At 38.3% G+C, this 20,972-nt stretch overlaps 2 protein-coding genes across 15 annotated transcripts in view; one reads left to right on the top strand and one right to left on the bottom strand.

Annotated features, from left to right (window-relative positions):
* The first annotated feature begins 2,032 nt into the window (after positions 1-2,032).
* On the top strand, positions 2,033-8,308 carry LOC128733044 (leucine-rich repeat protein soc-2 homolog). Of its 2 annotated transcripts, none has more exons than XM_053826610.1 (3): positions 2,033-2,149; positions 3,484-4,516; positions 4,921-8,308. In XM_053826610.1, exons 2-3 carry the CDS (start codon positions 3,696-3,698, stop codon positions 5,789-5,791), a joined length of 1,692 nt encoding a protein of 563 aa, XP_053682585.1. In that variant the 5' UTR covers positions 2,033-2,149; positions 3,484-3,695; the 3' UTR covers positions 5,792-8,308. The 2 variants fall into 2 exon arrangements, with proteins under 2 accessions (XP_053682585.1, XP_053682586.1); XM_053826611.1 differs by lacking the exon at positions 2,033-2,149 and adding an exon at positions 2,687-2,931.
* A 2,777-nt stretch (positions 8,309-11,085) lies between these two features.
* LOC128733038 (lethal(2) giant larvae protein) overlaps positions 11,086-20,972 on the bottom strand; it is a 36,792-nt gene continuing 26,905 nt past the window's right edge. For all 13 annotated transcript variants that reach the window (XM_053826597.1, XM_053826600.1, XM_053826588.1 and 10 more), the window contains 7 exons: positions 15,932-17,750; positions 14,834-15,282; positions 14,629-14,774; positions 14,275-14,571; positions 13,738-14,219; positions 12,338-12,446; positions 11,086-12,269 (listed from right to left, as the gene is read on the bottom strand). In XM_053826597.1, coding sequence (XP_053682572.1) covers positions 12,077-12,269; positions 12,338-12,446; positions 13,738-14,219; positions 14,275-14,571; positions 14,629-14,774; positions 14,834-15,282; positions 15,932-17,750 — 3,495 coding nt within the window. In that variant the 3' untranslated portion in view covers positions 11,086-12,076. The remainder of the gene's footprint in view (positions 12,270-12,337; positions 12,447-13,737; positions 14,220-14,274; positions 14,572-14,628; positions 14,775-14,833; positions 15,283-15,931; positions 17,751-20,972) is intronic.

Raw genomic sequence — 20,972 nt, 5'->3', positions numbered from 1 at the left:
TACGGATTCCCAGGCAACCATTTCGTCATGTTTCTTCATTTTCCGATCCCGGGCAACCATTTCGTCATGTTTCTTCATTTTTCGATATATCAGTCTTTAGAGACACCAATAGAAAAAGTCGATGGCGATCGTTACCATTTCTAAAAGAAATTTGTACAAACTTAATAGAAAATTAAAGTTTACTTTATAACCCGGTCAACCACTCGTGAAATTCCTTTGTAGTTCTTTATGCAAAAATAAAGCTTTGTGACGATAAATCTTTACGTTTAATTTTCAATAATATCGATACGAATATTTGAACTCCTTCATACACACTTAAACGATTCGGTAAAATTTACCGAAATCTAAACAGCTGAACGTTCGGTAAAATTTTTTGTTGCACCAATCATTACTAATGATCTGTAAACGTCGATTGGCACCATCGAAATTTTTACCGAACGTTCAGCTGTTTAGATTTCGGTAAAATTTTACCGAATTCGGTGCTTTTTGTTAAGTGTGTAGATCGATACTGGCATTTAAACCATTTTCTTTGTCAGAACTAAGAACACTAAATTTCGTTCAGTATGAAAGTATCGCAAAAACTTTAATTTTCTTCGCAGATATTTATCTAAAACTACTTCTGTTTTGATACCATTGTATCTTTTAACATTGACAAAGGATAATGAAGAATGGCATCGATGCGTATACATGTGCATATATGATGTATGTTCAACCCGAAATTAACAATATGTTGGCCGAATCGTTTGAACTGAGCACTGAACCCAAACATCTTTTTCTGCCAGTTTCGCCAAATTAGCTCGCGACTCTCGTACATAGACGAATTCGCCAATATGTTAACACATGCATGGGGTCCTTTAGAATATGATTGCCATTTTTATCTAAGCTCCCCAAATGTAGTCGTAGCTCGTAGATCTGAGGATTATTAGTACAGTTTAGAAATTGCATGGATTCGAAACTTGCCCGAGCCAAAAAAACAAAAAAAAAAAAAAAAATACGCAAAGGTTAATAACGAATTGGCGACAGAAATTGATATTTATTTTCGTAGATGACGGTTGATATCAATATTTTGGTGAAGATCTTTATTCGAAACAAGTCGAACGAAATAAAGATTCGTTCGAAATATAGAATAGGGGTGATAAATGGAAAGATCTGTTAGTGGTTTGCTTGGTGGTTTGTGTGCATCGGGAAAAAAATTGACAAAAAATTTAGATGCCTATTAAAATAATTAGATTTTGCATGCTGACGTCACGAATGAACGCGATTCATCCATTTGACGTCTATTTGGGATTTGTTTATCTACTATCTCTATCTATCTCTTTTTTCGAACACGACATACATAAATTCGAGTTAAACGTCTCAAAAGCGTATTGTTCGGCCGTGTTCCCTCCAAACTACTTGGAATGGCGGTTTTCGTGCTTTTCTGACCTGCCGTTAACGCCTTCAACAATATTCACTTCCATATTATTGTGCTTTTTGCAGCTGTACCTGGATTAATCCAGATTATTTTCTCTAATGCCAATGTATATGTTAAGTTGCCTTAAATGCTACTTAAATGCTATTTTGGCAAAATATGCGGCTTCTTTACTGCTAGCCCTCTTATAGTGCTGACAATGCTTATTTGCAGCTAGTTACCAACAAGAAGAATTTAAATAGAATTGTGGATGCCAATTTACAACAGTTATGCCGTAAAAAAGCTGATAAACAACAACCTGCAGTATGAAACGCCAGGGAAGCTAATAAACGACTGATTTACTGCTTATTTTAATGCCTATTGGTTACCTGGGGAGTCCATGTAAACGATGTTAACAAACAACCGATAGACGACAAAGGAGCGAGGTTATAAAATTTAATGTTCGTCCGTGCAAAACAATATTGGCATCCCTGAATGCGAAGGAAAGAGGGAAAGACACGAAAGACTGACATTGACAAGCTCTTCTCTCCTGGCCTCCCATGCTCTTATTCTCTTCAACATGGGCTTTCCTTTCAGTAGAAAAATCAGATTCGTACTCGAGAGTTTTGCAAGTAAACGTGTGTGGTCGTTGTACGTTTTTAGCTGCTGTTGAAACTTATAGATATAAAAGGTTTGGTGTGGAAATTGTTTCAAACTCGATTGTTAATCAATCAATCTTTGCGTCGAACTTTAATTCCGGTCAGTTCATGGTTTTTTTCAATATGTTTGTAAATATAAGTGAAAGATTAATCGTTGACAAGAGCATCAAAGTGTATAATTTTTGGGAAAAGGAATTCAGTATCTTGTACTTTATACTATAATTGGGAAATGTACAGAGAGCGTATATTGTTGCTTGTATTTTATGCTTTGCGAGAGAACCCCATCCAGTTTATGTAAATGACACACGGAAATGTTTAAGTTTTTTAGTCATCTCGTTGAAGGAATTCGAAACATTTGTAATAGACTGCGTAGACGCATTAAAAAAACACAAATTGTTGAAATATTCGTAACATTTTTATGTCCCGCATAAACTTTGTATTTTTTACAAAGAAAAGAAAAGTGACTGTTGCTTAAGGTGAAACGGTACTGAATGTAATTAAACTTAAGCTGTTTGAACGCCAGCTAAAAAAACGCTGCTAGGTTTTAAACTTTTTGTGAAATGTTAATTGTTCAGTTATTATAATACATACTATGCAAACTTTTACCTTGCTTATTACAGTGCAGCGAGAAAGAAAACATACGCCTTTTCACGTTTTTCACACTTTTTATGCGTAATAAAACTGTGCAAATATGAGCAGAGAGAAAAGAGATTTTCACTGCTGTGAGAGTCCGGAGAACCGTGAACAAGTCTAGCTAAGATAACTTGCTATTTCCAAGCATCGCCTTCGCCTTCGCTGTTGTCAGTCAGAGTCAAAGTGGTGCAAGATAAAAGTGCAAATTTTAATGTTTCAATGTCGAATTGAAAAACTTTTAAAGTAAAAGTAAGTTTGATCAAAAAGGTATAGTATTTAATAATTGTTGCCGTGTTAATAATTACGCAAGTAAAAGTATTGTATGTTCAATATACAACACTCAATTTTCAAGTTTTCGAACACAAAATTTTCCTTTTTCTGATGTGCAAGATGACGTCTGTGTTGCGAGGAGCTCCTAAAAGAATGAGAAACGAAATTTCTCTCTCGATTATTGTAAATCAGGAGACTGTACTATAACTCGTACTAAACGCCCGAGTGACCATGATATGATTAGTTGGGACAGTGGCATAGGCCTTTCCCTAGTGATTGATGCCAAAATTTGAAATGAAAGGTTGGACATGCTCTGACTCATATATAGGAAATGTAAGATGTCCATAAATCATTTACTTTCTGAAATTAAATTGAACTTCGTACATCCGAGTAGAGTCTCAGCCACATCCCAAATGAAAAACATATACCGAGGGCGTAAACATCCTGAAGGTCAATGTCAAAACCAGTTTAGCATTGATTGCAGCAATTTACATAGTCAAAGGAAGTAATCATGTGTTTCTTCAATTACAGATTGAAACAATTGGCCCTTAGGGCAAATAACGGCTAAGGCAGCATTAGCAGCTGTCTGCTCACACGCAAAATGGACAACTGAGTAAAGTCATAGCGATTAAATTTTACCTGGAATCAATATCAAGTTGAACGGGAATACACTACTATCGTGAGTCACCCGGTTTAAGTACTGGATAAAACTGTGAAAAACAAAAACGCATACAGCGTAAGGCATGAATTTGGGAAGTACAGCTGGAACAGGTACTTCCGGTCATACCAGTAGCTACACGGGCACTAGTGGCAGTGGTTCAGTAGCAGGCAGTGCCAGCAACAGCAGTGAGATGCCTGTAGAAATTCGTCCAAAAGTAGTAACGGTAAAACATCCGGAATCGAATAAACCTAAACCTACCACAAAAAAAGGAAAAGCCATTCAGGCGGACGTAGATGTGATCAAAGAGTTTCAGCGTTGCAAGGAGGAATGCATCCAACGACTTGATTTGAGCAAATCATCCATCACTGTTATTCCAGCATCGGTAAAAGATTGCACCAGTCTAGTTGAATTTTATCTCTATGGTAATAAAATAAGCTGCCTACCGGCCGAAATCGGATGTCTCTCCAATCTGAAAACTTTGGCACTAAATGAAAATTCGTTAACTTCCCTGCCAGACACCCTGCAAAATTTGAAGCAATTAAAAGTTCTTGATTTGCGTCACAATAAGCTCTCTGATATACCGGACGTTATCTATAAGCTGCACACGCTTACAACTTTATATTTGAGGTTTAACCGAATTAAAGTTGTTGGAGATAATCTTAAAAATTTAAGCAATCTGACAATGCTCAGCTTGCGCGAAAACAAAATACACGAGCTTCCGGCAGCGATCGGTCACTTGGTAAATCTGACAACGCTAGATCTATCGCACAATCACTTGAAGCATCTCCCAGAGGCAATTGGTAACTGTGTAAATTTGACTGCTTTGGATTTACAGCACAATGATCTGCTAGACATTCCTGATACGATAGGGAATCTTGCAAATTTGATGCGATTGGGTTTACGGTAAGTATAATTCGTTAAATTAAGAAGATACTTTTTTCCTGGAAACGTTGCAAGTGACGATGCACGGAGTTTCTGTTTTCGACCTCCTCAATCAAGCTTGAGACTTTATTTTTGTCTGTACTCGAAGGAGTCCTATTACACTCAAGTCGCTTTTTACGCGAAGGATACATTCCACGTAAATTCCAAAATTCACGTAAAAAACCGTTTCAAATTTCAAAATTCGTGTGGAAAAAAACTCGTTCCAAATTCCAATTCCAAAACTACGCGTATAAAACGACTTCAGCATATTTTAATAGATGCGACTTTCTTGTATAGAATAGAAGCCTGCAAAGAATACCGTCTCGTGCTTTCAATAAGTCACTAAATTGTACGATCTATAGCGAAGTTCCATCTCCAATCCACAGATACAATCAGCTGACATCAATTCCCGCCTCACTGAAAAATTGCATACATATGGACGAATTCAACGTTGAGGGAAATGGTATCAGTCAGCTTCCCGATGGTTTGCTGGCTAGCTTGAGTAATCTAACTACTATAACTCTGTCCCGAAATGCTTTCCATAGTTATCCATCAGGAGGACCCGCGCAGTTTACCAATGTCACAAGTATTAATATGGAGCACAATCAGATCGACAAAATTCAGTACGGAATATTTTCACGGGCCAGAGGACTTACCAAACTTAATATGAAGGAAAATGCTCTTACGTCCCTACCACTGGATATCGGCACTTGGACGCAAATGGTTGAGCTAAACTTTGGCACCAACTCGCTCACCAAACTACCGGACGATATACACTGCCTGCAAAACCTTGAAATACTAATTCTGTCCAACAATCTGTTGAAACGTATTCCAAATACCATCGGTAATTTGAAAAAACTTCGAGTGCTAGATCTCGAAGAGAACAGGCTCGAGTCTCTGCCTTCAGAAATCGGCCTTCTTCATGATCTGCAAAAACTCATTCTTCAATCAAATCAGCTGACTTCCCTGCCTCGCACGATTGGCCATTTGACCAACCTAAGTTATCTATCCGTGGGAGAAAACAATCTACAGTTTCTACCAGAAGAAATTGGCACTCTTGAAAATCTCGAGTCACTCTACATCAACGATAATGCCTCGCTAGTAAAGCTCCCGTATGAGCTGGCCCTATGTCAAAATCTGGCAATTATGAGCATCGAAAATTGTCCCCTGTCTGCACTACCACCAGAAGTGGTCAGTGGGGGCCCAAGTCTAGTAATACAATATTTGAAATTGCACTCGCCCTATCGACAAATGTGATTTGTTACAGCGGAACTTGTACGGTCCATTGCGGCGTAAGGAATTGATTTTGACAAGAGTCTGCCACTGTACGACTCTCGAAGCATCTTATACGAAATGTCTATTCTTAATGTATGTGTAGAAGCGGCAGCGAGAAAGAGCGTTTCAGTTATTTTGTTCTTGAGCGAAAACGATAGTAAAACATCAATGTGATTTAAATGAAGCTTTAATAATATTGCTATTAGACAGAAGCAAAAAAAAAAGAAAAAAACTTAAAGTGCGAATGGAGTAGAATACTGTTAAGAAATATTTGTAGTAAATCAAAATGTTTTAAAAACGCGAATGCGGATCGTTAATTTGAACAACATCATATAGTAGATGAATATATATAACCGTTGGAAATTTGGTATATGCATGGATATTTTGGAAAAATATTAAAATCATTCAGTCTCGTTATTCGTTATTCCGGACAGATTGGCTTTTCCATCGAAAAAGGATGGTATTCTTTGAAACGCCAGAAAAATCAAATGAGCAAGTGACGCGATCGAAATTAAGATTCGTTCGGAATGATGAAATAGGCTGATTATTTTTTTGCATTGCCGAAAGGCAGTTGAACCATCTTCAACGCTATTTATCTAAATTCAATTTAAGTTTCTTTATTCGCGAATTGATCACATCTAGAACATAAATTTGTACGCTAATCACAAATTCTTAAGCAACTCTTGCGCACCCGGATTTTTCTGTGCCGGAAAAAGCAAGTAAACGGCATGAATAGATGTAGCAAAAAAGTATCAAATTTCTAACACAGATTGCATGAAAGATAGCAAAAGTCAGCGCAGTGAAGTTGTATGCCGCCAACGTGTTTTGTTTTAACCTTGTCGCAAAAAAGCAGTTTCTAAAATTTGATTTAGACAACAATCCATATACTGAAGCGATCGGATAAAACTCGAAAGGCAGAGCGGGTAACCTCTTTTAAACATGGATGAAGAATTTTTCATAAGCGCGATCATTAATTGAGACAATGAATAATCGTATAGTTGGTTTAGGCATTTGAATCGAACGATTGTAATTAATTTACCGAGTTTTATAATTGTGATTAAAAACAACAGATAATCGATTTTTAAGGCAATCAGTTTAAAATTGTATTTCTCTTACGACGACGACATTTTTATGCTATTATGTACTATTATTAGTGTTGAGCAGCATGCTAGAATGACTGGATGAAACATGAAAATACGTATAAATAATGATAAGAATATTATTTTTGAGAAGGTGCTCAATCTTGTGCTATGTTTTCCCCAACATTACGAACTGACTACAAGGATAGGTACTGCATTTATTTTGCTCTCGATCGCTCTCATTTTGAAGACGAAATGATTGACATAAAACAGGAAAACGAACTGCAACGAATTTATAGATGTTATGTAGGGCATTACCGTTAAATTCTTTCAAGTACAGAGATTACCATTAATAATTATACTGTTATGTTTGTAATTTTAAAATTGGTTTCTAACATTGATTAGAATAATTGTTACGTATGCACTCTCTTCAATAAACTCTATTATTTCAACATATGCACATATGCAACATATGCATGACATCGTAAGGGCAAAATTGTATTTTTTAACTTTCTAGTCAGAGACAAATGAAAAATGTGCTTAAAGATGCGAAAAGTCTGCATTTTCAAAAAAAAAAATGAGCGTGAAACATTGAAACTCTTTGGACAAAACAAGCAAAATGGCCTAATAAATTTGTAGTAGTGAAAAAGATAATGTACGAGTTAAATATATTAAACAATAAACGACAAAAGACCTTGCATTAAAGAAAAAAAACTACCGAACTTTATTGTAAACCAATTTAGCGTGAGAGAATAAAGATTAAGTAATACAAGAAATCAGCATTTCAAAGAGATACATTGAGCAACAGCAAATACGAAATATGTGTTTAAAAAAAACATCTCAGTAAATTTATCCATAACAAACCTATAAAAGATAAACACACGAGTTATAGTGTCGATGAAAAACGATCCCAGAACTCCATAGATATAAAGCTAATCAACAAAATGATGCAGTATAATGGGAAACGGTTTAAATTACGTTTAGTTCCTCGACGTCTAGTGAACAAAGCAGTAGTTGTAGTGCACATCATGTGGGATTAACCCTGCAGCGGGATAGCAAAGTGCCATGTTTGATTATTTACAGATACAAAGCAAAACTTCGCCAGACTGGTGAAAAGGCGTCAAATGATACTGAATAGATGATTTCAGCGTGTTCTTTCGAAAAACATTACTCACCACAAACAGCAATGCTCCAAATCAAAATATCTATTGTTGAAATGATTTTATCAGACAATTAGCATAAACCAATAACCATGTGTAGACAGTCTTTTTTTAAAGGGAGGTAAACCAAGAAAAATAAAACACATAATGCGCACACAAATAAAGTATTCAGATGAAAGATGTTGAAAGTAATGTTTATTAATCTATTACTATTCAACGAGCGAAACAAACTAAAAAACGAGATCAACTGTGTATGTATTGTATAGTCTAATAATATATTGACTGTGAAAAGAAGTAATTTGCGTTATTCATTCGAAAGATTTTTCTCTCGTATATGAGCAATGTTTACATATCAGTTTCAGTTCCAGTTTACAGCACAAGGTGGAGCAGTTAGACCATAGAAAGCGAAAGGGAATGAGACAATTTAAAACCATATACATTCAGAAACAAGAGGATCAGTTGACCCATCATATCCACGAAATTGAAAAATCCTTTCACGGAATGATTCTCCTTTGGAGCTTCGCCAATTGCCATTACAGCTAGTAAAATGGAATATTTCTCATTCATGCAAAAAAAATTACGGGGCTAGATGATACTACTGACTCTACCTATAGGTAGACCCACGTGACGTTCGAACATGCGGCTACTAACTTGGTAGAAACGTCTTTCTAAGACTTGACCCTTCTTTATCGACAGACTTCACACAGCCGGCAATTAGAATACAGGACTGTTACGGGGCTAGTGCAACAATTGCATTGACTCTACATACGACGACTGGCTTGTTAGACCAGCATCGTACCTCGAAACCAAATAAGCAGTAAATGACATCGATGACATCGTACCTCGATGAATTTCAGTTGTCAGGCCACCAGGCCCGCATATATCGCAGGCAACGATTACAAAATACTCGCAGTTTTGTGTTGTCTCCGACGGCAACTCAGATCAGTTCATTTACTGATGCGAACCGATTCAAATGAAGATAGAATTAACAAAAGGGCAAATGTCGCAAGTGTAAACAAACTGAGTGAGGGCTGGTCCAGCAAAAAATAACTCTCACCCGTTTAGTAGTGAGCACTGACAATCCCACCAACTTCACAGCAGCGGGACAACAGGTTGAGCAGGTGGATGGCTTTCAATATCTTGGTAGTCAGACCGCCCGATGGTGGTAGTGGTACCAGTGGCGACTCGTAAGGGTTTAGCTTACCTGCTCAACCAGCGAGAAATACAAATTAATAGCAGCTTTGTTTTATTATCGCATTTCTATATTTTAACCATAAAACAAACATTAGGGTTATTCACGTAGCGCATGCTATGCTGCGTAAACGGAGATGGAACTGTTATGCGAGTAGCGGCAGTATAAATACGCAATACTCCGTATACGCAACATAGCCAGCTCTACGTGAATACCCCTATTATTTAAATAACAACGGAATACGACGGTTTACTTTACCAGCAAACTCGTCTCAGAATTTTACCTACGAACCGAAAAATTTTCGTTCAATTTACCTATTGAACCAAATTCAAGAATAACCACCTTCTTGCGATGCACGCACAAGCACACACCACAAGCAATATGCGTAAGTTGTTCAATGCTAAAGATGAACGAGTTAATGAGAAAATTTTGCGAATAATGCATGCCAACCGCGCTCTATTTTCAAATCTCCTTCGTACCAACACATTGTTCCTGGTGATAATCTCTAAAGCAACGTTCAAACGTCGTGTTGAACGTTTTGTTCATTAGCTTCGTAACTGAATAAAATGGAATCAACGCGCAGGCCATAGGGATAGTAAGTTGTTCAATGCTGAAGATGAACTAGTTAATGAGACGATAGGCCGTATGAATAAAAGATATGGAGCAAATGCTCCCATACGATTTAAACGGGAAAGCAAAATAAACTGTTTTATTCATACGGAGCTTTCGAGTAAAAGCTGGTTCACATTCTCTTTTTATCTCCTTCGTATCAACACATTTTTCCTGGTGCTAATTCAGTATCAAGAATCAACACCAGGAATAATGTGTTGGTATGCTTGTGCATTGAGATCTCTAAAGCAACGTTCAAACGTCGTGTTGAAGGGTTTGCTCATCAGCTTTGTAACTAAACTAAATTCGTATCACATGCGTCGGTGCAAACGAAATCATGAACGAGTGATGAAAACAATTTTGTCGGGCTGAATTTTGTTGCCTGTCCTATGAACAGGTTGAACATGCGGACGAGTCGCCACTGGGTGGTACCAAGACTTAATATAGCAACACGTATCAGGAAGGCCAGGGGTGGTGCCATTGCAGGTCTGCGAAATATTTGGTGCTCAAACCAGATCAATTTACATACGCAAACCCGAATTTTCAACTCAAACGTTAAATCCGTACTGTTATATGCTTGCGAAATGGGTTGAATCTCAGCGAAAACAACGTGAAAACTGCAGGTATTTATTAATCGGTGCCTGGTGGCCTGAGAACTGGATACCCATTGAGGAACTCCATCGTCGATATCATCAACGGCCCATAGCAACAGAAAATCGTGAACGTAGGTGGAAGTGGATCGGATAACCTTGAGGAAAGGAGCGAACGAGATCTACAGAGCAGCACTTGATTCTAATCCACAAGGACAGTGTAGAAGAGGCAGACCCAGAGGCTCATGGCGAAGCAGCTTAGCCAACGACATCCGGGTTGTAGAAGAGAACCTATCCTGGCGACAGATAAAAGGCATGGCGGGTAACCGTCAGCAGTGGAGATCTTTGATTTCATCCCTTTGTTCTGCCGGACCGGCAGACATGGGACATGGACACATAAGTAAGTAAGTAAGCTGATTGGCCGAATTGGACTGCTTTGCACGCATAAAAAAACACAAAAAGGACACTCAGCAGTATTGTCAAGAACAACATACGCATAACTTTTGCTAAAACTGCTAGACAACGTGGGAAAAGTATCGAAAGCTTGCTGAAAAGAAGTCAAAGAAGCCAGTTGTCACGTCCTGTCCTAGAGATGGACCTTCGGTTAGTTTTAGAATATTGTAGAAGCACAGCTTCTATTGTTACGACTAAAACTTAATAGACATTTATTTAAACTCTTCTCAGATAAAAGTTTCTTAGTAGTACTCTGTAAATTGCATCCAAAATACTGCTACAACTAATATAAGTAATATATAAATACCGATTGTGTATGATCGACCACCTTTTTGTTTCGCCAAGTGGAAGCTGTATAATTAAATCAAGGCGAAATGTCGGCAGGATCGCAAGTTGAAAATATATATATTCTTATTTGTCTTGTCGTGCATAGCATTACACTTATTTTAATACGTAGCCAACAAAGTTACATGTTATTCTCAGAGGGGCTCAGACGTTACCCGAAATCTTACAGATTGTTTTGAATAAGACACACACGTAGTCCAGCTAGCTTTTGAAGCTTCATTTTCATTTAAAAATGGTCATTCTAATTAATATTTTTGCATAACGTCGTTGTTAGTGGAAGCGGTTTCAACTTCCTATACATTCACATTATATATATAAATTTCTGTATATATATAAAAGCTTGTTTGGCCCAACTCGTACAACAACGATCGAGGGGTGTACGGTTACAGTTCATGTATTTTTGTTTAAGTTACGTTAATAAATAAAAGGCCTTATTCATTCGTCCTGATTGTAATTAAAATGATATGTTATAGAAAGCATCTCAAATGACTCATGAATTAGACAAAAAACTTTGTTTGGTTTATACATTATATTATTATGTTGTTTCAGAGTGCTTAAATGCCTTCGATATTTTGAACGAATATATGTGTCAGTTGCATTCCAATATTTGATGAATTGTGAATAAATCAATATTTTGTAATTCTTTCAAAGCAGTTTCAAGTAACACATGAAACGAAAATCTAAATGAATAAAATACTTACCACTCTGGAACGCGTCTAAAACACTAAAATTATTGTTAATAAACTAACTCAAACTTGAACAACGACAACAATTATGGTTGTGTGTGGTCTGTGTGTGCTCATTTGTTGTCGATACTCGTCTTTAAAGAAAATCACTCGTTAAAATTTGCTCTCCTTCCGAAGTAGTGGGAGCGATGTTCCGGTGCCGCCGGATGTAATTGCTGTCGTTTTGCTACTCTCAGTCGTAGTTGTAGAAGAATTGTGCTCTCCATTGACGTGTCCAATACCGTGCTTAACGGTTGTAATAACTGATTTTATGATAACTGAATTCGATGCTGTTTCTGTGGAGTCACTGCAATGGAATACAAATTAGAATTAGGAATTAGAAAACTAGATCATTAAAGATACTGTAACACTTACCCCACGTGTTTCAAATCTTTGATGTTAGATGAATTTAAGGCAGTTATTTCGGCTGTCTTCGCAGATGATGATACACTATTGGAATGAGTGCTCAGTACTGATAAGCGACCTATGGTCGAGAGAAAAAATTAGTGAAATTGAAAATAATTTAGAATTATTGTATGAGGGGTAAGCAACCATCAGTTCAAGGACTTGCCAGTGAAAGTAGGCAGACTTACACTAGAGCTAAATTTGAGTATCAAATGAATTCCACAAAGACACTTCTGCGCATTTTTCGGGGTTATACGAAACTCTTTCCAACGTTAATATACTTCCATATAATAATTGTTTGTTTACCATTTTAAAAATTCCATCTAACCTATTCTGTGGTCTTAATGGATAAAAAAATATAGTAATAAGACTAGAAGAAAACAATCTACGCTGAAGTCGTTCTTTAAAAGCAATATCAGTCAAATTAACATCGAACAGATCTGCAACATTTTGAAGTTGGATGACATGAAGCAAATCAGGTCGTGTTGTCCATAGGTGGACATTGCGTTGCATGGAGTGATCTTACAGGAGTGTATATATTCAAACACTGCAGTATTTCTGCTGCAGTATTACCTAGAGAAACTCCTAGGTCACGTAGGTACCTGCGTGACTCAACATAGTAGCTGATTGGACATGGTGTAACTGAATATAATAGGCTTTTTTATCCGACAAAACGAGATAGCGCAACACTTTTGGATGCTGACGGTCAAAAATTTTTGCAAACACCAGTTATAAAAAAACGTCAACGAGCTGCTGAAGCTGCATAGAGTTTTCGACAACTTCGCTGTAACAGATTTAAGCCGCGTGCCGACTTTAGACCTTAAGGAATCCTTTTGGCATCCACTCCATTATCCAGCCTTCCACAAATATGCTACCCTGATGCATTAACCATTATCCTAGCAAAGAGCGGTCAGTTGATCAAGGACATTTACATATGTTATTGCAGGAACCTCATCGCTCTGTAGAGTTGGGAAAATTATTGCGCAAGAAAATGCGCATAATAAAGCACCCTGGGATAAGTTCACGAAACAAAATCGTATACCTACTCTGAATAATTTCAATTCCCAACATAATTAGCAGATATCATACGCCACATTACTTCACACATTGCGGCTATTGACATTCTGAATACAGGGCGGACTCGATTATCCGGGTGAAAAAAAAAATTAATTAGGTTTTTTGAAATGCATTTACGCTCAAAACGTGTTTAACATTATGAAATTTTTTTTTCACGATCGCAATAGATAAGTATTGGTCACGCAAGAAAAAATGGACCAATACTAACATAATCGACTATGCACCATATAATTTACAGATGCCATTAGATGAGCATATCCATCTTTATATCGGAGTAAACGAACTAAACTTACCAACAATCTCTTCTGTGGTCGTCGAACAAAGTGTACTAGTTGTTGAGTTGAGGTGATCGCGCACCGAGTCAATCGTTATATCTCCGATCGAGCTAGTTATAGTTTCATTGGCCTTGTGCGGCGAAGCATCATCCCCGTTACCGACTCCGTTCGGCAATCCATCTCCACCAGCACCAGTAGATCCAGTTCCGTTGATGCTAGTTACGACAACTGTAAGTGGAGCAGAAGCGGCCGTTGCTATTTTATCCTCACTACCAGTTTTTGGGGAGCTCTGACCAACCGGTTGTGGTTCTTCTCCGTCAACAACCGGTGCATCTTCTACACCCTCATCATCTTCTTCTGTATGCGTCCAATCTTCCAACTCAATAAATCCCGTAGGAGAAACGATTTTCGAAGTAGACAATGTGATTCGCTGCACCTCGGATGAAGACATCATGTACAATGCCTCACCATGGTTCGTAAAGCAAAGAGATGAAATGCCACTAAAAATGAAATATTATTCAAGTCTTATGTTTAACAATTAAATAATAATTGTACTTGATATCCTCGCGTCGAACTGCAGCGGCGTTTAGTTGCCGTTTAAGCTCGGGAATTGACAGCACTAGACAATCACCCAGGTTTGTTAAGCAGAGTAAGCTGATTTCTGTATGTGTAAGAACTTCTGGAGCACTACCAACATCTGTCCTGCTACTAGTGTTCAAAGCTTCAGCGGAGGGCGATGCAGAAGCAGGTGAAGTTTCACTTGCTGGTCTAACGCCTGCTTTTGATGGACTGTGTTGTAATTGATGTGCTGGAACGTTGCAGGAAAATGTAGCAAAAGAAATACGACGGACTCTACAAATGACATGAGTGATCAGAACGCTTCCCGTGCAAACGAATTACCGAAATTACCTCGCACCCTCGTGAGCTGTTAGCTTGTATTTGTTAACCGGCTTTAACTGTGGAAGCGAAAAAACTTTGAACTGCTCTTCCGATGCAATAAGCACCTTATGAGGTCCTGGTCCAGGGGTCGATTGAAATTCAAGAGGAACACCATGCTATTAAAAGAGAACTGTTACTTGCAGGTGCCAACACTAATTAAACTACAATAACTTACCTGATCGAAAATAGCAATTCCAATAACTGGGGCACGATGTTTCAGTTGTATCTCCTTTGCAAGTTGTCCGGTGATTGGTTTTGGTGGTGGAGCATCGTTATCGACGTTAGCCTCACCGCTCTGCAAGGGCGGTTGACGAACAGGAACATGCAAGACAAATACCGAAACACAGCTAGAGTTGGTACCGGACCAAAGCGTGGGAATGGTATGCTGTTGATTGGTAACGAATGTCTGTGCAAAGGTTAAACATCGTACCATCGATCCCATTCCATCATCCACCGGTCGGGCTTCGATCTGTCGCTCCACAGGACGTGTCTCCGCTGGTGTCGCTGCTTGAGCACCCGGATTATTACGAGTGGAACGACCTTTTCGCAGACGACGGAAAGATTCTCGGAGGGTTTTCTTAAATGATTTGCGCCGTGAAAGAGTTTCTCCAGCACCAGTTAAGTCTGTCAATGAGTACATGAGTATCATGAGAGTTAATTTTAGTTGCAATACTGCAATACTATATGAGTCGGGATTATTCCAAGGCTAGTGTGCATTCTACTCCTTATCGGAAGTTGATCCCATTGGGGGTTTACGAAAAAATAATTATTCACTGGAAATGTATCTAATCATGCGCATGGTACTCCGCATGAGTAACAACTTCCAGGCACGTCTTTGAAAGTTATAAAAGCGATAATTTGATAAGATTTATACTGAGCAGCAATAAATGATGTTATTGACACTTGAAACAATTTAAACATATAAAAATTAGCTTATTAATCATTTTAACAATAAAACAGGCGGAGTAATCCGCCGAGAAGTTCAAATCCGTTTCAAACTTCTGAACACTTTTTTTTGTAAAAATCTGTGACATCTCGTGATTTGCACACGTCACGATGAACAAACGTAATTCGAACATCGTCCATATCTACTAAATTGCAAAAAGTTTTATGCAATAAATGTTTCCGAGCATTAGGCTGCCGCTGTAGAGTGTACAAGGTGTACTTTAAAGCGAAACGCCACAGTCTAAAATGTGGGTATATTTATTCAACCATCTTAGCCAAGAAAACAATCCTCTTGTTCAAACTGTCAAAAGTAAAAATAAATTCTTACCGTTGGGATTCAGAGTGCACTTGTGCAATACTGGATTCTGGCTGTGATAATCGAAAAGCACTAGACCATGTGCAGTACCAGCAGCAACTAAGCTCCACTGACTCTGCACTGCAATACACGTAACGGCAGCAGGTGGCAATACTTGCAAGATGCTGCTGAAGTTAACACCCTCTAATATCGGCAGATTCTCCTCCAATAATTGCCTCTTAACCTTCAGCTGATCGTGTCCCTTCCATACGAATCCATCGCGGTCGCAAACCAGATTCATGGTCGTTACCTTTAGCGGACCTGGTTCCTCAGGAGCAGTATCAAAGTTTGCAATCACAACGTTACCGGCCGTGCCAGCAATAACTAATGTGCCTGTTTTCGGGCATAGCTGAACTTTTTTGACAGCCAAACGTGGATCATCCGAATACGGATCAAATTGACCAGCTTTCCGGAAAGGCGGTTCTCCATCGTCTAACTGTTCATTGGAAGTACTCAAATGATTGTCGAAATCTTCGCTGTTATTGAACAGTGGGGCTGTTTTAACATGTAGCAGAGGTGTTAAGCAAACTTCCGAACAATTCCAAAATTTAACGGATCCGTCCTCGTGGCCTGTAATTAGTACATCATATTCAGAACGTTCTTCTTCGTCGGTTTCAGGTATTGTTCCCCCAGTAATGGGCCATGGACTAGAGCTATAGTCTGCCAGTTGGGCCTCTCCAGCGCGTTGAATTTTCTCGTACACTTCACTAGATACCTGCGATACTAAATGGTTACAAGTAACGGCTGACGCGTGAAGGGAATGCAGGTAGGGGGCATTAATTTGAGGTAGCGTTTCGTCTGTCAAATCATAAGCAACAAGCTCTTCCTCTAGCAGAACAACTAAAACTTCGGCTTGCTCAGGATGTTCATCATTAAATGTAACGAAGAAATCTATCACTTTCGATGTGAAGTCAAATGCAAGCTTTGTGCCATCGCGGCAGTGAACGGAGACACACTGATGTTCACCGTAAGCGGATCTTGGCATACCGCCGGAAAATACGACCAACTCACACAAACCTCGCTTCCCACGAATCAAACGATCTATCGCCTTACAGGGATCGGGGCCATAGGGAACGTATTTTTGATTTTCCGGTGGAATAACGCTATCCAAATCCCACGTTGCGAAGGATCCATCTGCGTGGTACCATGTAAACTGCGTTCCACAAGGTGATATGAACAAACCAACACTCTGACCGTGTCCCGGTGAAATAAACGATTGTTTGACATTGCATACCTCCAGATCCCACAAAACTGTTAGTCCACGGTTGTACGCAATCAGCAGTTGGTTATGGTTATTTGGCAATTGTTTAACTGATTCAATTGCTCCCGGGTTAAGCTTGTAAGATTGTGGCAATTGCTCGAGAACCACATCATGATAGATAACCGGTTCTTTTACAGAAAAACTTTTTATATCAAACTGATACACATTGCCACCCTCTGTTCCGATCCATACTGTATCTTTCATGTACGAACAGCATAATGATGAAATCTTTTTCAATTTACCATCAAACGGAAGCGTTTTTATGGGGACCAGTACCGTTCCGGTTGGTTCCCATAAAATTAACTGATTCGACGCAGTCAGTGACAGCAACCGACCGCTTCCAGGAATCCATTCTAGCAATTGTACAATTGAATCTAAAGCGTTTGTTGTTGCAGGATGCTGACCGTAGAATTCAACGCCGGGCCTTCCGAAAACTTTAATGATGCCACTGTTGGTACCGATGGCCATCAGCTTGCTTATAGGATCATATGCCAACGCTGACGGCTTATTTGGAAAACCATGTTGAGCAGTCTGTGGAAGAGAAAAAAAACATGTTCCTTTAGTGCGTCGATCTAAATAAGGAAACCGGTTGTTTGTGATCTGCGAATTAACATAAAGCCGGCCGGCCGGTTGATGTGTCTTATTTGGTGTGCGCCTCGATCCTACCTCTTACATCTGTACGGTACTGTCGGAACGGATTTCAGGAAAGCACTTTCACATCAGCCCAAACAAGGTAATCTAGGCTACGCGAAGGCGGAGCGAGCGATGCATTATTAAGTTGTTCGCTGCAGTACCTAGAGGCAGGCGGGATTAGTTTGTATGGGTGACTAATAGCGAAATGTTTCAACTTTTCATTTACATTACTTTAGTTCCGATGGTACGGTGTCACTATACAAACAAAGGCAGGTGATAATTAGAGCACTCGCGCTGCAATTAATTTGAGTGGCTTGTTGCACCTTGTACTGATAAGCCCAGGGGACAAAATAGGGACAAATAGAGCTTCGCACCACAATCGAGCGCAATTCTTTTTCTTTATTCAGGGATGGTCCGATCACTTTGTCTCAATTTTGATTCATTTGACTGTACCGTCTCACACAAGCAAAATTCGACAAAGTTATGTATGGGACATGTGTAGAACTAGTTATTAACTACAATTTTGCTGAACAAAATTTTGCTGTATCTTTTGTAGTTACGGTACTACAATTCTAGTACCTCATTAGTAACTAAAAGAACATTCATTTAGTTACTGCTGAGGTACTAGTATAAGTTACTAATGAGGTATCTAGTATTAAAATACTAGATTTCAAGTATTCACTATCAATCAAAGAAACAAACAGCGGGATTTTGGTGGATCAGTTTCCCAAACCTTTTTTTTTCGCTTTTATCTCCCAAAATATGAGGTTTAAAAAACATTTTCACAAGCAAAATTGCCTAAGATATCTCAATATTTAGTGAGCGGGACACAACACTAATAGTTCTTACAAAACGGCGTTTTTCAAACCGATTGTAATGCTGTAATGATCGTGTCAACGAAGGTGAAACGCCTAAGAGCTTCTAATTTATTCGTGCGTTGCGCGCACCGTCACTTCTCTACAATCGCTTTCTACCAGTAGTCAAATCTTGTGCTACTTCAAGTGTCAGAAGTTCCAGATTAAATCAGGCGTGCCGCAAGGCAGTAAATTAAGACCGCTCGTATTCTCGCTTTTCTTATGATGAAGTGGACTTAACTCAGCATTGAGGTCTCGGATCCAACAACTTATTACGATTGGCCTTGCTTCGGACGGCGTATAATCAAAATGAAATAACGACTAAAAAAATTATGTGTTAAAAAGTTGATGTTTTTACGTTGCGCATTGTTATTCGAACTGTATTGAAAAAAGCAGCTCAGCTTATGTTTATGTAACGCTTCCACGTGGATGAGATCACTACGTTAGTTGCGCAATTGATGTGATTGATTTTATCTATTTATTTGAAATAGATTCATTAATTGGTGGCTATGAAATATAATACCGGTTGTATTGTATTAGTTTGTGAGTAGTCTGAATTTCTGTGCATATAATAATAAAATACTATTACTAAGCGAATAAACAGACCCTTTTCTGTTATCTGTACAAAAAATATTCATGGCATATGCGTGTAATACAAAATGATCTCTTTGAATTTATATACAACACATTCACATGCATGCCATTCACGATCAACTATCTACTATAACTAATTATCAACGTGTGAAATTTTCCCACGTTAAGCGTCTATCTCTCTCTTTTAGTAAACATGGAATATGGCAGGATGAGGTAAAATGCACAGTTCAAATGCTAAATTCAAACATTTTCTAATCGTGCTATTATACAGACATCTAATCTAATCGAATTGCGTCTGTTCCAAGAATAACCGGTTCGAAGCAGCAAAAACATTAATTAGAGATACATTTACATGTGAATGCTTGAGTTATGAATTATACAGCTTTGCTGTTTAAAGAGAAACGAATCGTCATTGATTTTGGGAATTTCACAAACAGTTTTTTATTTAAAATAACAATTTTGTTATATTCAGTGAATGCATTTCTAAAAACAGAGCTTTTGTATTGGGTTCAAAAACGGCTTCCGAAATTCGAAAAGTTAATGACCGCTCATTTTTCTTTAATAGGTATAGGTTTGCAATTTAAGTTAATTAAATTAATACTTTGATATTGTGCATATTAAATTTTTATTAAACAAAAAAACGGTAAAAAAAGACTATTATTATCGCTATTTTGAAAGAGTGATCTTACTCCATCGACCTCTCCTAGCAAAACACCGGCTGCATTGAATTTTCGATGAGCGCAAGGTGTGAGCGATAAAGATTCCAACCGTGCCTAATACATGGTGTGCGTTATTTCTGAACCAAAGCGATGTTACGGTGAGATTTGCTAAAGAGAGAATACTATGACTCACCGCAATTATACACCGCAACTGACCGCGGGGACATCTTATTTTGATGATTCACATAAGTTATGCACACATGAGGCATACGATTTTCAACAGCCTGTGAAATAGTGATTTTGATGCAAAATTTCAGCAACAGCTGTGTGATCGAGGTTTGAGATATACTGGTTATTCTATTATAGCTACTGTCTTCCAGATACGATGCTTTAACAAACCGGTGTCGTTACAATCAGTACACAAAAAAACGCATGACCTATTTACATAAAAGCACCTACATGTAATTTGCAACGGGCTGTAAAAGCATTCAGTTTTACAACAAGCGCGCAAGGCAATACGACTATACTCGGTTCCCCATCATTCATTAAAACACTTAACCTATAATTCTTCTCATTGTCCCTCAGATTAGTCCGCGGACCTCACGGATGACCCAGAGGGGCCGCAGTTTGGCAATCACTGTTCTAAGAGAAAAACTAATTTTTGGAATACTTTGGAAACAATTTTTGTAATTTTGTTCCATGGATAATTATACCGATTGATCATATACAGTCGGATATGATTGGACAGAAAATTATTTTCTTACAATTCGATAATATTAATTACATTTTTCTATTCATATTTTGTCCGATTATCTAGACCAGATATGAAAATTAGACATCAGTATTGAAACAATTCATGATCGAAATATTTTTGTAGTTTTCCTCAATCATGTTTGGGCGTTGTGTAGCTTGTTTTTCTTTTGTAATTGTGTAGCTAAAATAGAAAACAACCGGAAAGGTAGATCGATCGAATAATGAATACTGTCTCGGCTGGACAAAGTCTTATCTAAAGC

The sequence above is a fragment of the Sabethes cyaneus genome, chromosome 1, assembly GCF_943734655.1.
Source record: "Sabethes cyaneus chromosome 1, idSabCyanKW18_F2, whole genome shotgun sequence".
NCBI classification, from domain to species: Eukaryota; Metazoa; Arthropoda; class Insecta; order Diptera; family Culicidae; genus Sabethes; species Sabethes cyaneus.
The sequence above is the reverse complement of the archived record's forward strand: the minus strand, read 5'-3'. Positions and strand labels throughout refer to the sequence as shown.

Excerpts from the sequence above, each read along its gene's own strand:
- LOC128733044 (XM_053826610.1), top strand. The coding sequence starts at position 3,696 with ATGAATTTGGGAAGTACAGCTGGAACAGGTACTTCCGGTCATACCAGT. Across the intron at positions 4,517-4,920 it reads TTGATGCGATTGGGTTTACG|ATACAATCAGCTGACATCAA; the intron begins GTAAGTATAATT and ends TCCAATCCACAG.